The sequence below is a fragment of the Fulmarus glacialis genome, unplaced genomic scaffold (genome assembly GCF_000690835.1).
Source record: "Fulmarus glacialis isolate BGI_N327 unplaced genomic scaffold, ASM69083v1 scaffold14787, whole genome shotgun sequence".
Classification (NCBI taxonomy): domain Eukaryota; kingdom Metazoa; phylum Chordata; class Aves; order Procellariiformes; family Procellariidae; genus Fulmarus; species Fulmarus glacialis.
This window is the reverse complement of record NW_009225211.1, coordinates 45,031-58,622: the sequence shown is the minus strand read 5'-3', so window position 1 is coordinate 58,622 and position 13,592 is coordinate 45,031. Positions and strand designations below refer to the sequence as shown.

Genomic DNA, 13,592 nt, shown 5'->3' with positions numbered 1-13,592 from the left:
ACAGTGTCAAAGGCCTTACTGAAGTCCAGTGAATACGTCCCAAACTGACATAAGTAAGACACAGACTCACTGAGGCTAACTGGGCCAACGAGAACAAGTGAGGGCTGCACTGTAGGAGGGCTGACGTTGATAGAAACAAGAGCGGGGCTGTTAAGGAAAAGGCTCTTTGGCAGCATGACCTGGTGCACAGGAATGCTGGGCACAGCCACAGGGATCCATCGAAAAGGTAGGTTTGGCAGCCCTAAGCAGGATGTTGGCAGAAAGGCAGCCTGTTCTGGGGAAGCAGACTAAACACAAGGAAAGAAGATGAAAAGAGGGCAGAAGTGCAATCAGGTCTGGGTGTTGGCCAACGCCGAGAAAGCTTCCATCTGAGCTGGCTGGACTTGGCCCAGGAATTCACAAGCTCAGGACTTTTGCCTTTTCTGCATCTAGGTTTCTATTCTGGGTAATGTATCATCATCTGAAGGTCTGGCTCCATTATCTTTGTGAAATCTTCTTCTTAAGGATCAAGTACATTACAGAAATACCGTCTAATACCAGACAGATGTAAAATATCATGAAAAATGTTTGCAAAACCTTCTATACTATGTCAGTGCCATGATGCCTATTTCCAAATCATTGGTTCAACGCAAGGACTGAGCAGTAAGCAAAGCACTAATTCCCATCTCTCTGCAAATTTGTCATTCACATTGGTGCTTTCTCGCCTTTCACATATTAACCATAAACACAAGTTTTTTAACCATAAACACAAGTTCACTGATGATTTTCTAATTTTAGCTTTATACTGATTCCTAACAGCATCAAAGAAGGGAAAGCTGAACTGAGACATACCACATCCTTGTGAATTTGGAAATGCTTTCCCAGGAGATGAAGTTCTTCGAAACCCGCTTCTACATCCTAGCTGCACACTTGGAGACAGATCAAACTCTTCATCCCGGGGAAAATCAACGAAAGAATCTCCTAGGAATTGCTTGGAGTCCAAATGCAGCAGAAAACCACCATCCTTAATCTCTTTTATAAATGCTCCAATGAGATTTTCTCCAACAATTGCATTTTCTAAAGGGGGAAAAAATACAAGAAAATAGCATGAAAGAAACTCCCAGTATGGGAACGGATAACCACACAGAAACTGATGATCTTTAAGTTAAAAACATAGGCAGATACAGAAATACAAGCATGTTAGCAAACAGCAGACAATAATGAATCTGTACAGTGCCTATCAGATTAAAGTCCTAATCTCAGTATATGTAGAGAGGGCTAAAGAAACAGCAAAAAAAACCCAACCAAAAAAGGCATATTCAAAAACTAAAGCATCAGAGAACAAAATTTTATTTCTGAGTTACAAAAATTCAGCAGATGAAAACCAGGATTATCTCACATTCAGATTTAATTTATTCCTGTTTTTTCAATGGGTATCATTTGCTTCTTTTTCAGCGTTTTGTTGGTTTGTTTTTGAAAGCCAGCATCCGTAACAGTAAAATAATCACCTTCCATCACACTACTGATATTCACCACACCCACCTATGCAACAGACACGCTCTTCACAATTGCTGAAGCTGGTGTTGAAAGCTGGAAATCAGCGAATTTACTGTTTTCACATCCTACTCTCTCTATTGTTAGTTGCCCAGACAGCTACCCTTTTGATGATTTGTGTAAGGACAATTTTCAGCGCTAGATCAAGAGAGAGTTCCCCAGTTTTGCTGGACCAGAAGTGCTACAAGAACAGTGTTCCCAGTGGATTTTTTTTGCTATCACACTCTGTTTATCCCTGCAGGCTTTACGGCATTGAATGAAATATTGGTGTGGTTTACTGCTTCAAATTTGCAAGACAAGGGCCTCCTGTAGCTACTGGTGATGGGCAGCCCAGTGACGGAAAGTTCTACACACTATATACCTTGAGTTTTGTGAGTACACCAACGACCTTGGACATTGAATTTTCACAGAGAGGATGTTGTATACAGAAAGAGAGTGTGAGGAATGTTACAGCTCACACGCTGTACAAAGATTATTATTTTGTGACTGATGTGTCCAAGGCAAATAGCTGAGGGTACTGCTGCCTTCTCACGTGGCGAGTTTCCTAACTTTGCACTGTAGCTCAGGGTGGCTTTTCAGTTGTGTGAGGAGAGAATTTCACAGCCAGGTACAAGGCTCTGGTGACGCGGCGCTGCCCTCCTGCCCGTGCTGAATGGACCGCAGACATACGATGCTTTTTCTGAAAGGTCATCCTAGACCTTTAATACTGAAAGTGTAGGTGCCCTTTCTTCCTGAATGTTGGTCCGTAGCTGATTGCTGTTGTATAGCTGTTGTTTCCCCCTTTGCAGAGGAGGGACACGAGGTTTTTACACTCATGGTCTAAAGTGAACAGACCTGCATTAAAGCTGACAGCTGTGTCCTCATATTCTCAATGCTTGGTTTCCTCCAGTGTTGAGCAACCTATCCTTCTGCACTGACACATATTATAATCAGCAAAATAGCGCTTAGTTTTGTTCAACCCCAGGTCAAAATGATACTTAGTTTGCAAGGAAGTAATTGGAGATCACCACATAACCAACAACACTTCGCAAATGTTTTGCCAGAAATTGTCTCATAATTGAAATCGGGAATAAGCAGATTAGCCTTTTAATCAAGCAAATATCCTTCCGAACTGTCTAGTGACTAGCTGGAGCAGAATTAAAAATAACCTTGAAATGACAGCTGGAGAGAATTCACATGTAAAAAAGCAGCAAACAGTCAAACCAGTAAGAATCCACTTAGGTCTGCTGAATTTCCTTTAGTCTAAATTGTTCCCCTGTGTTGAAAAGTTCTCAGCACTATCGCTAAATGTGACCCTCCTATGACCACACTATGTATCCATGCATATATAGTATCCTTTACATTCAGAGTATATAAACAAGTGTTTACCTGTAGTAGACATGTTCATGCATTGCAAATGGACAGGTATGTCCTGTAACGTCTCAACAGAGAACAATTCAGTGCCTGTCAGCATGCCAGCCACAGGCTCCCTGGTAACGTCTTACACGAGCTGCCTTGGTTCAGCCCTTCCAGCATGATTGGACAGCTTGGGGCCACACTGCCCTGCTGCTCCAAGATGAGCTTCCTGGGACCTTCAGCATGCTCCAAAGCATGGCAGACGCAATAGTGCTTCCCTGGTTTTGCTCCTGTTTTGCTGCACAATTTTGGCAATTCAAGCTACTGTGCTTCTCATACTTTGTTAGATTTACTGGAAGTTCTTACTAAGCATTTCTCCAGACCCTGGTATACCTTTAGGGACCTGGACTTCTGAGCGGACCATACATCTTTTCACATACAGAAATAGCCTGCAAATAGTTGCACCCTGTGTTGTGCAGTGGGAAGAAGTCTGATTTAGGATTTGCTCCTGTTGAACAAAACACTAATTTTAATGTGAGAGCGATCATATCGTTACCCAGAGTTTATATTGGCCAATGAGAAAGTGAGAGAAAAGAGAAAGAAAGAAGTAAATTTGTTCTTTTCTTTTTTCTTTAAGGAAAATACAGAGCACAAAGACACAGCTTAAAATATCAGTTGTATAGAGCAGGGATTGATTTCCTCCTGTCTCACTGATGGGAAATGTTTACTCTATGTTCATCCACCAAAAGCTCATTTTTATAACCATTAGTATTTTTGCCTGTTGAACAGAAAAGAGAGAAGTTGCTGCAAGTGTTCCTCACTATTTTAGAGCTGAGGCCTAAGCTACAAAGCTAAATGGCATAAGATCCTTCAGGAAGGGATTTGCACAGCCTCGGAATTTAATACGTGAAAATATCTGCAAGAAAAAACGTAATGAAGCATTCATGAGTGTTTTAGGTTTGAAGCTCTTCATTGGGAACATATGCACGCTGCACTTCTCTTTAGCAATTTTCTTCTCAGCTACTTCAAGAGCAAGACTTCTCATTTACCCATAAAGAAACTAGGAAAAGAACAAAGCTATTTTAGTAATGTAGATTTTCAAATCGGAGAGCCAGTTTGCTCACTCTGTGTAAATACACCAGAAAACACCTCAAACAGAAAGACCCAAAGCTGCCTTAGAAGGTAATGCAAGTTGATGGTGCCAAGACGATACAGAGAGCAGGTCCCCAGTGTCTGATCTCCCCAGACTAGACTCATACTGCCTCTTCTGAAACCATACAGTCATTCCCTGGACAACAATTTTAGTACTATGGGGAAATTATAGTGTGGAGAGGATCAAAAAATGTAATGCACTCAAAGCATTCAAAAGTAAAGTTTAATATAAAACCAAACACACTTATACTTTGATCCACCTTCTGCAAACTGCTTGAATATTCCTGTTTCCCTTATAATCTGGAGCAACTGAATAGATGTAAACATAAACAGACTGTAAAGCCAGGAACCACACAACCACTGCAGCCGCTGTCTGCGTCTTGAAGGCTTTTGACCTCGGTTCTTATCTGGCAAAAACTGCTGTAGGACGCAAGTCTCCAAGTCCCAAAGTTAGAGGGAAGGACACGTGCAGGCAGAGGTATTTATATTTAGTGCTGGGAACACCACTGCAAAGCAGTAAAACTGGAGAAAAACTGGTGCAGAGGGCATTTGATCTTGGGATGTGTCTTTTATGTCTTTTATTTTAAAGGAAAACACTGACTGCTTTGAAAGAAGTTCCTTACACCATTCCTAACTCACTTGGAAACCACAGCAAAGATCTGCCAGTCAGTGGTCTCTGCATAATTGCTCTAGGACTTCTGAGGTAAGGGTCATTCTTCAGTGTCAAACGTAATAAATAGAAAAAGAAAAGGACAAAAAAGACAGAAATGAAAAAAACCAAACCTTGGAAAAAATTAGTTATATTTTTGGCAATGTGTGAATTGTGCTTCTCTGAGTCCAACCCAATAAAGAACACAATCTTTTCCACCACTAAGGACCTGCCCACTGGACATTAATATCTGGGACAGCTCAGCTCATGCCCGATAAGGTAATTTTCACTCTCAGTTAAAGAAGCTGGGAGAGGCAGTCCTATCTGAAAGAAACATTTAATTATAGCTCTTTTCCACTGTGCAGTCACAGCCTGAAAAGATAAATATATCAACACCAAAAGCTCAAAAGCACAACTCCAGCATTATAAAGACTCTCTCTGAGCATTTATACTACCTTGTTAGTGCCTCCTAAGAGCAGACACAGGGAAGCAAAACAATTAAAAGCAAAGCAGGCTTCACAGAAATATCAGCGGAAAAAAACTTACCAATATCATGTAAGTCAGGGAGAGAAGCTGCCGGGATGTTTTCCAGCTGAGTCCTCCACGTGACGTTCACCCCCAGGCGGTCCACGCTCAGGCATTCAACATAGACAGTGGAATCATCACAGACAGAAACCGAGTCGGTCTTTCCAAAAGCAGTTACCTTGAATTCAAAATTAAATGAAACCACAGTTAGTCAAGAACCTCCTAGTTCTCGCCTTTCCCTATTCAATTGCACTGTGTTAGGCTAAAAGGCAACATTTTCAAAAGGGTCAGTAAAAAAAGAAATAGAAGTAGGAAAAGATCATTTTAGCAGGTCATTTACTCACTGTAAGAATAGTCAAAGGGATCTTTTCCATCAAAATATATTTTTAATAAATATTGGACTGATGTGATATGACCTCTATGGCTACAATTCAGCTGATCTGCCGATGTGGGGCCAGTGAGATTAAACATCCTATTTTCCCAGCCATCCATATGAGACAGATTGACATCTTGACAGATTTCGTGGCATTTTCTGCTCTTTCACCTCCCTCAAACAGGCAAAGTTCTACATTGTGCCTCACCATTTTTTCTTAATACAAAAAAAAAAAACCAAAAACCAACCACCAAATAAGAAAACCCAACAACAACAGAGAATAAGGAATTGAAATTACCTGGAGGTGACATAAACCGCGAGCCTTCAACTCATCTAAAATAAATATCTGGAATGCCTGGAGTAATCCAGAGTAGTCAGAACTACAAGTCTTCTCAGGAGGCAGTAGTAGTTGAAAGTGTGTTTGAGCTTGGACTGTTTGAAGTAATTGGAGCTCTAAAACATAAGTAAAAAGGCCATTTAGTAGCCTCTCTATTTTAATGTGGAAACTGACTTTCAAAGTTAATTTGATAAAAGACAACATTGATTTGGCATTTTGATCTTGCATCAATAGCAACTCCCCATTTCCAGGTGAAAGCAGGAGAGTTGTCTGTAGTAAATAATAAGCAGCAAGAGACATGCTTGATAAATATGTATGTTGTGCGTTAGAGAAAAAGGCAGGTGATATAGTTATATAACAATAAAGACATATTTTACATTGGAGCACTAAGTCACAGCAGTATAAGGAGCAATCTGGATCATTAATGATGATTTTTTATAAGCCTTGGCAGATGGGAATTTCCAGAGAACTAGATGAAAGCTGACGTTATGCCAATACTTAGAAAAGAAACAGGAAGACAGGAATTATTGACCTGTCAGCCTCTGCTTCTCTCAGACACAATCATGAAAGAACTTCTATTTAAAAAGGAATTAAATGGTTAAAGCAATTAATACTAATTCAAATGGGCTTTCAGAAACCTAGCTTGTCAAATTAACTAGGAATCAAGTTTTAGGAGAGAATAAATTTGATTGCGTAATAATGGCATTGACGTGGACATCTACAAGGGCTTTCCAATTTTTTGATAGCAAACCAGAGTGACGCAAATCACACAAATAGATGAGAAACCCATGAGCTCATCAGTCACAAAATGAAAATCTATTTAGCCACTTTTTAGCCAGAATAAAAAAGGTGCAAATTTCTTGTCTCCACTGGAATTAGGCTGATCCCAGGCTTCACGGAGGCTTCGTTATCTCAGATTGAGCACAGCGGTGATGCTGTCATGCCACCTCCAAATGGAGCTGCCTCTTATCCCATCAGCCTGGAGAAGCGGCAGAGCTCTGCCTCATTCACCTCCTCTACAGACCCTCGCTGCATCACGTACAAGTGTCACTGCTGGAGCACAATTCCGTCCCTCGCTCCCAAAGGGAGTGAACAGCGGGAAAGCCTGGAGAGTGTCCTAGAAGAATAGTTGGAGGGACCAGAGGACACAAAAGCTTGCTTCTTCCTGCAAGCCACAAAGCCTTCTATCTGTTTAGCTTATCAGAGAGTAGTTAAGAGCTGACTTAAGCACAATCCCGAAGTGTACACATAAGGAACAGGAAATAAGATGTTTAAGAGTGTGGGTAATTATCCATTGGAACAAATTACTAAGTGTTGTGGTGAATACTTCATCGTCGTGAAGTTTATTCAATCGCCTTCAGATGTGTTGGGAATTTTTTCTCTCTCCTTAAAACCATGCTCTATTTCAAACACAAATACTGTGGGAAGTCCTCAGCTTGCATTAAACGGCAGCTTGTATCAGATTGCCACACACTCCCCTCTGGCCTTACAAACAGTCGTTCAACTGCCATCAGGCAAACATGAAAGTTACTTCATAACATGCTACAAAAACCTAGCAAACATGATTACAGACAGAAATAAGTTTCAGTCTGAAATTTAAAGTTTAAAATCATTTGCATTTGGAATAGAAGACCTGGGGTACAGCTGGAAATGTGTCAATACAGCGGTTTCCAGAATGGGTTTAACCCATTCTGGAGATGAAGAGTAGTTGCAAACTTGGCATCAAGATCTGCATTTCTCAAAGTTCAGCACTGGTACAAATTGCCGTTTTGATCAGAAAGTATCTCTATTTGAAATAATTGAAAAGGCCAACATTAATATCCGATTACACGAGCTCTGAATAGACAACTGGTTCTTCCAAGAGTTAGAGTGCTGTTTTTTTCTTGAAAGAAAAATGGTTTGAAAACTACCACAAGTCAGCCAACAAAGACAACAATAATCCTAAAGAACAGACTGCTGCAAAAAGACGCAGAAGTAACAGTGACTTGATTATGCAAATAAACAGTCAAGTTCTGCCAAATTCAAACATCTGGTGCTCATCTGTTCTTCCAGGACTAAGTAGTTCCATCAGAATCACTTCATGGTGCCTGCATCTTCTAACTTGCAAAGAAAAATCTACATACAGATTGAATAACTATTTATGCTATATTATTACAGAAAAGCGGGACTGTTTCTGGAATAGGAGCTAGTCAAGAGACAGAGATGAAAATGGCAGAAGACAGGACTAATCTACTGTGCCTTAATTTAGCAACTCCCATATAACTGTTGTGTCCTATTATTGTACTTCACCCAGTAGCTTCGTGATGAAAGCGCGTTTTTTGTACATCTATTGACATTGCTCTGCGCCCTTCCCAACCCACCGCAATTCAGACATACTCTGGCAGGCGTGATAGAGCGGGGCAGCCGAGACCCATCGATGCTGTTGCACATCACACTGAAACGACGTGCTGGACGAGGCGCTGTGGAAGCCCTGGCGACACACCAGCCGGCACTGCTGAATGCTTGAATCTTGCCCAGAAATGTTCTCACAAAATACAGCTCCGTTGAGAACAGAGGAGGCACCGAATGGCAGAGCACACTGTGGACCTTTAGGCACATGGAAAAGGGGATACATTAGTGGCATACTATGAAGCACTTCTAGTAAAAAGTCTGCATAACCCTCCTATCAACAGAGAAAACCTAGAAAGCACCCTGTGCATTTCCCACTCATCTCAACTTGGATCTGGTTTGATGTCAGCATGGTTCAGTTTACTAAAGCTGATGAAAAGACACATATTGACTTTGATGGGTAATGCATTGGGTCCAGAGAACTACGTGCATGGTTTCTAAGAACAGATAAGTTTAAAACAGTCATGAATAAATTTAAGCAGGAAATGAGAAGGAGGTTTCTAACCATCAGCAGAAAAAATCTTTACAAAAGATATCCAGTGGAAATAGGGAGGGCCAAAAAAAAAAAAAAATCTCAATTCCCTTTGGAGTGAAGTTTGAAAACTTTAAGATCAGGAACTCATGACTATGGTATCTTCAACAGCACCAGGATGTTTCTGGTGACTCAGCAGGTCCTTAACAGTAGTATACAGCTTTGGAGTTGGAGCACAAAGTTTACCCTATCAACTCACCCTGCATCAATACAGTCATTTCAACCCTGCTAAGGCACTGTACAGACTATTATAGCAGGCTAACCACAATGATAATTAATTTCTACTAATTAGTATACAAACCAACAGCTTCACTCAATATTAGCCAAATCCCAACCTAATTACTGAATATATCTAGTAATAATAAAACACTTCTGAGTTCTAGAGCTACAAAACATAGGAAGAAAAAACAACTTCCTCACTTAGAAATAAATATAAAGAAAAAGGTGTTCTCATATCATACAATTCACTTGCTTGGTGTATGTATAGATCATTTTCCAAACACCAATGCTCAGATCTGTCCCAACCTCCCTAGTCACTGGAGGAAGGCAAACACTGCTGATGGTTCAGGTCTGAGCAGCCTCTCTCTCCCCTTCTGATGGAGATATGGAGACTAATTCCTTAACTTAGCCGCCACTTCAATTAAACCTTAAAAGATTGCAGGATGAATCTGGGATCCAGTGTGCACGGTACATCTTTGTTTTCCAACCCTGAGCATCTCAATGCCAAAATAAAAGGCTTTCATATCTCTCTGAATTGCCAAATGCATTTTTTTCCAAGTGTCCTTTATAGCATCTTTTCTGCAATAACTCTGTAAATGGGGCCAGTACATTCCTTCTCTTCACTCATTGATTCTGTACCCAGTCTCCTTTTCAGTAAAAGTGGAAACCTGGCATCCTTGCTTAACAAAATTTTAATAAACCTCCCGAGATTTTAGGACCAAAAGATATCACTGTAAAAGAGATAGTAATATTTATCCTGGCCAATGTAAACTGCATCCACCATTATGTGTAAATTATATTAATATCTCTTAATAAAAACTATATAAAAATCAGTCTATGTCTCTTTAGCGCTCTAACAAATTTCTATATCCAGCAAGTCAAATCCAGTCTCAGCCGTATGCTGCTACAGTCTTTTACTGTCTGTTCCAATGAGAGCTGGTATGTAAACTAGAAAAATAACCAGCCCCCAAAACATAAGTGATGGATGGTTCCCTGGTGTGGTTCACAGGTTTCAGTTCACAATCAGTAATTTGCTCATTCATTCCTCTACAGATGTCATCTCATTTACTGTGTTATCAAGCCTGCACCATTTCGTCATTCTTCTATTTCTGCCCCTATTTCTCGGTCCTGTAAGAGTGAATCCGGTTGAATATTGACACTTTTTTCATAGGTGTTTCTAAATATTTCTATAAGGAAATTACTGTCTCCAGGACCTTCTCTGGAAGGCTTTCTCTCCTCTGCCTCCACTCAGAGCTGTGGGAAGTGGGCATGAGGATGGGAGATGCGCATGAGGACTGCTAGGATACTTGGCATCATCTCTTCAGTGCATGTCAACTAGAAAAAGTGGGATTCTACCTCTGATGGAAATGATTAAGCTAATGAAAACCTCATTGCATGCACTGGGCACTGTGAAGTTATTACTTGCTGTTTACAGCTGTCTGTTCTGATGTCGGAGGAGAAGTTTATCATATTTTCCCACCACAACAGCTCCTTTTGCTGATAAGACAAGATCTCCAAGATAGTGAGATAGTACTCCCTTCCCTTTTTCCTGAACAATTGTTAGTAGTTCCCAGGACTAGAGGTATAAGGCTGGATAGACTGAGAGGAAAAATAACTTTTGCTTCTTTATTCTTACACAATAACCAAGTTGTTTAGCCTGAAAAAGTTCCATTGCTATGTCAAAATCCAGGAAAATCATTAAAGATTATTTCAATGGTATTTCTATGCAGAAAATAACAAATAGCTTTCAGTAAAGCCAGGTTTCCATCATATTTTCAAAGCAGTTCTCTCTCTCAGCTCAGTCTTTTAAAAAAGAAAGGTCATTAATCATTCAGTCACTCTTTCTTCTAGGAGAAGTACAGCATTACAGGATCCCAAGAAACATCAGATGTGCACACAAAATGTAAAATCATCTTAGGGGCATATCTCGAGGTACACCTACACCCTCCTTAGAACATATTACATAAATTCCCTTGGAATTTAGGGGGAAATCTAGAAAATGAGCTTTTATGGGGAGAAGGAGATATCAAGGACTTAACATTTACAACTAGTTCTGACTTTTCTCTAGCCTACTAGAAACGCTTCCACTTTTCCCTGTTCACCTTCAGAGTCTATGGGAAAGTCAATCCGTACTGCTGAGTGCCGGATGTTGCGCTGAGTTCCTCCAGCTGGTCCAAACAAAATAAATATCACGCAGCCCTGTGGCCCACAGAGACAGTAGCCCATAGCCTGAAAGCAGGATGACAGCAGCACCGTACTTGTTAGACTGAACAACTCTGCTTCTCTGAAGAGCTAGAAACCTGCATTGGACTGCTACGCCCACATGGCTATGCCACCCTAGCTCTGGAGCTCATCTCTTCAGAGCTCAGGTGGGCATCTCCACACAACACCACACTGCATGGGGCAGATACAACCCTGGGGTCTCCTTGTGGCTTCTCATAAAATCCCATCTGCATAGCTCTCTACTGGTACAAGAAAGTTCAAAGAAAATGATGCTGGTGGTTTCCAAGTTGGCTGAGGAGTTCTCTAACTGACTAAAATGCCTTACAGCCAGTTGGGCTGACACAATCAGGTATTTGGTTGGTGAGCATGTGTTGCTCTTTATATAGCAGAATCACAAAAGGAAACCAAAGCAATTTCTCATCACATGGTCTTGTTTTCCTAAATCTACCAACAGCTGTCATTTAAAAAACCCAAAAGAACCATGGAAACAGTAGTGTCCTGCAGGCACTAGTTTCTTTTTACATCTCTAGTTTCCACTAATCATTACACTTTGGAGCATAGCCTTTAGAAAGTTTAATTTGTTTTGCTTCACTTCAGTGATGGGGAGATGTATAAAGGTCATTGCAAATTAAATTTATACAAATACCTCCCATTTGGACATCTCATTGGAAACCATGAGTGAATTCCAGTGCTTCGCAGCTCTGGTTATGCAGGAAATCCTCTATGAATATGTAGTGTTTTGGCACATCCTTTTCACAACTCTGGTTACAAGCCAAGAATAGGAATGGCAGAAACATACATTTTTCAAATTTTATTTCAGTCAGTTGAATGGCTTTTAATCTCATAGCCAGCTCAGACTGGAACAGGTTCAACTTTGCAGCAAGCTGTTCAATTGACTTTTTAGCTAAGCTTAATAGCTCAACTGCTTTGATTTAACCAGTTTTATGAAGAAAGAAAAGTCAAACATCCATTCCCTTCTCCTTTCGTCCTGACAAAGCACTCAAAGAAAACGGGACATCGTGCCCAGGTAGGTCTGAAATCTGCTATAACACAAAGATAACCATACCTCTTGGGCAAAAGTCTCTGTAAAGGTCTGAACAAAGAAGCTTAAATACAACTAAATACTAGAAAAAGTTAGGATCTGGGTCAAGTTCCAGACCTGGGCTTGCTCAGAAGCAATACGCCTCAAGCAGGAACTCACTTGCGCATGCAGGTCTTCCTCCGCTTACTCGTGTCCCTGGCACCTCTTCTCCATTGTCAAAGACACACCAGCAGCTCTCTTGATCCTGGCTGCACTGCACGGGTGAGAAAGTCCCGTTGTCCCCTTCACACTGTGGGATGTAGCCTTTGCCAGCTTCTCGTAAACCAGTTTTAGACTTCAGCATGTTACAGAAACTAGGACCTTTAAAGAGAGAAATTCATTGCAAGATACAGAGCAGAAGACAATAAACTCAGCATCTGCAGAAATGAACTATACTAATGTACAGAATTGTCCTAAATATCAGTGCTTTTGGCCTGTTTTGTGTAAGGAAGAAAGGTGAGTGATCCTGAAGCCATAAATAATTTGAATCGCTATAGAAACATGGAATTTTACTTCTGCTAGAAAAAATACATTTTTTTCTAGAAATTAAAGTGCAGTTTATATGGGTTTGCATCAATAAAATAGTGGAAAAAATACTGATTTTTTTTTATATGAACATCTTTTTTTGCCTTAAATTTGATAGTGTATCATTTAGATGCTGATATTTTAATTTAAAAAAAAAAAAAAAATCAAATTAATCTTTTTAATAAGAATTTTTGAGCAAGGTCTTTTTAAGTGTAACAATACTATTATTTACATTTTAAAATAGTCAAAATGTCCCAGTTTAATACCTTCAAAACTGGAAAAAACCCAACCACGGAACAGCAATATTTATGGTCTCCCACAAATAAACAAAAGAGGGACATGAGCATGTGGAACCACGACAAGAAGATCCAAAAAGTTCAGTCCAAACTTGAGACAAAGTTGGTTCTTACTAATTTCATTCGTCTGCTTGTAAACCTGTTTAACGAACCATTACACAATTAATTCCTCAGTGAACGTGCAGTTACTTATCATCCCCTGTTGCAGGTCTTCATGGACTTCTATCATTAGCCCACATATAAGAAAAAGAAAGCAGACTTGCTGCGTCAGATGAAAGTACTGTCCAACTCACTATCTTCTCCTGAATAATTATCTACTCTGTTACAGGTGTTCCAGGAGGTTTGCCTGAAACCAGCAGATTATTCTCCCAGATTTTCTATGGGAGATGGCAAGCAGAAAATCACTAGCTAAAGAACTGAAGAA

General features: G+C 40.3%; 1 protein-coding gene across 1 annotated transcript in view; it reads right to left on the bottom strand.

Moving 5' to 3' along the window:
* Positions 1-831: 831 nt before the first annotated feature.
* The window catches only part of TG (thyroglobulin), a gene marked incomplete at its 3' end in the record, with an annotated part of 36,049 nt that continues 23,288 nt past the window's right edge, over positions 832-13,592 (bottom strand). Inside the window, exons 16-20 of the mRNA XM_009582416.1 lie at positions 12,468-12,668; positions 8,281-8,490; positions 5,866-6,020; positions 5,216-5,372; positions 832-1,056 (exon numbers count right to left, since the gene is read on the bottom strand). Of these exons, the coding sequence (XP_009580711.1) occupies positions 832-1,056; positions 5,216-5,372; positions 5,866-6,020; positions 8,281-8,490; positions 12,468-12,668 (948 nt within the window). The remainder of the gene's footprint in view (positions 1,057-5,215; positions 5,373-5,865; positions 6,021-8,280; positions 8,491-12,467; positions 12,669-13,592) is intronic.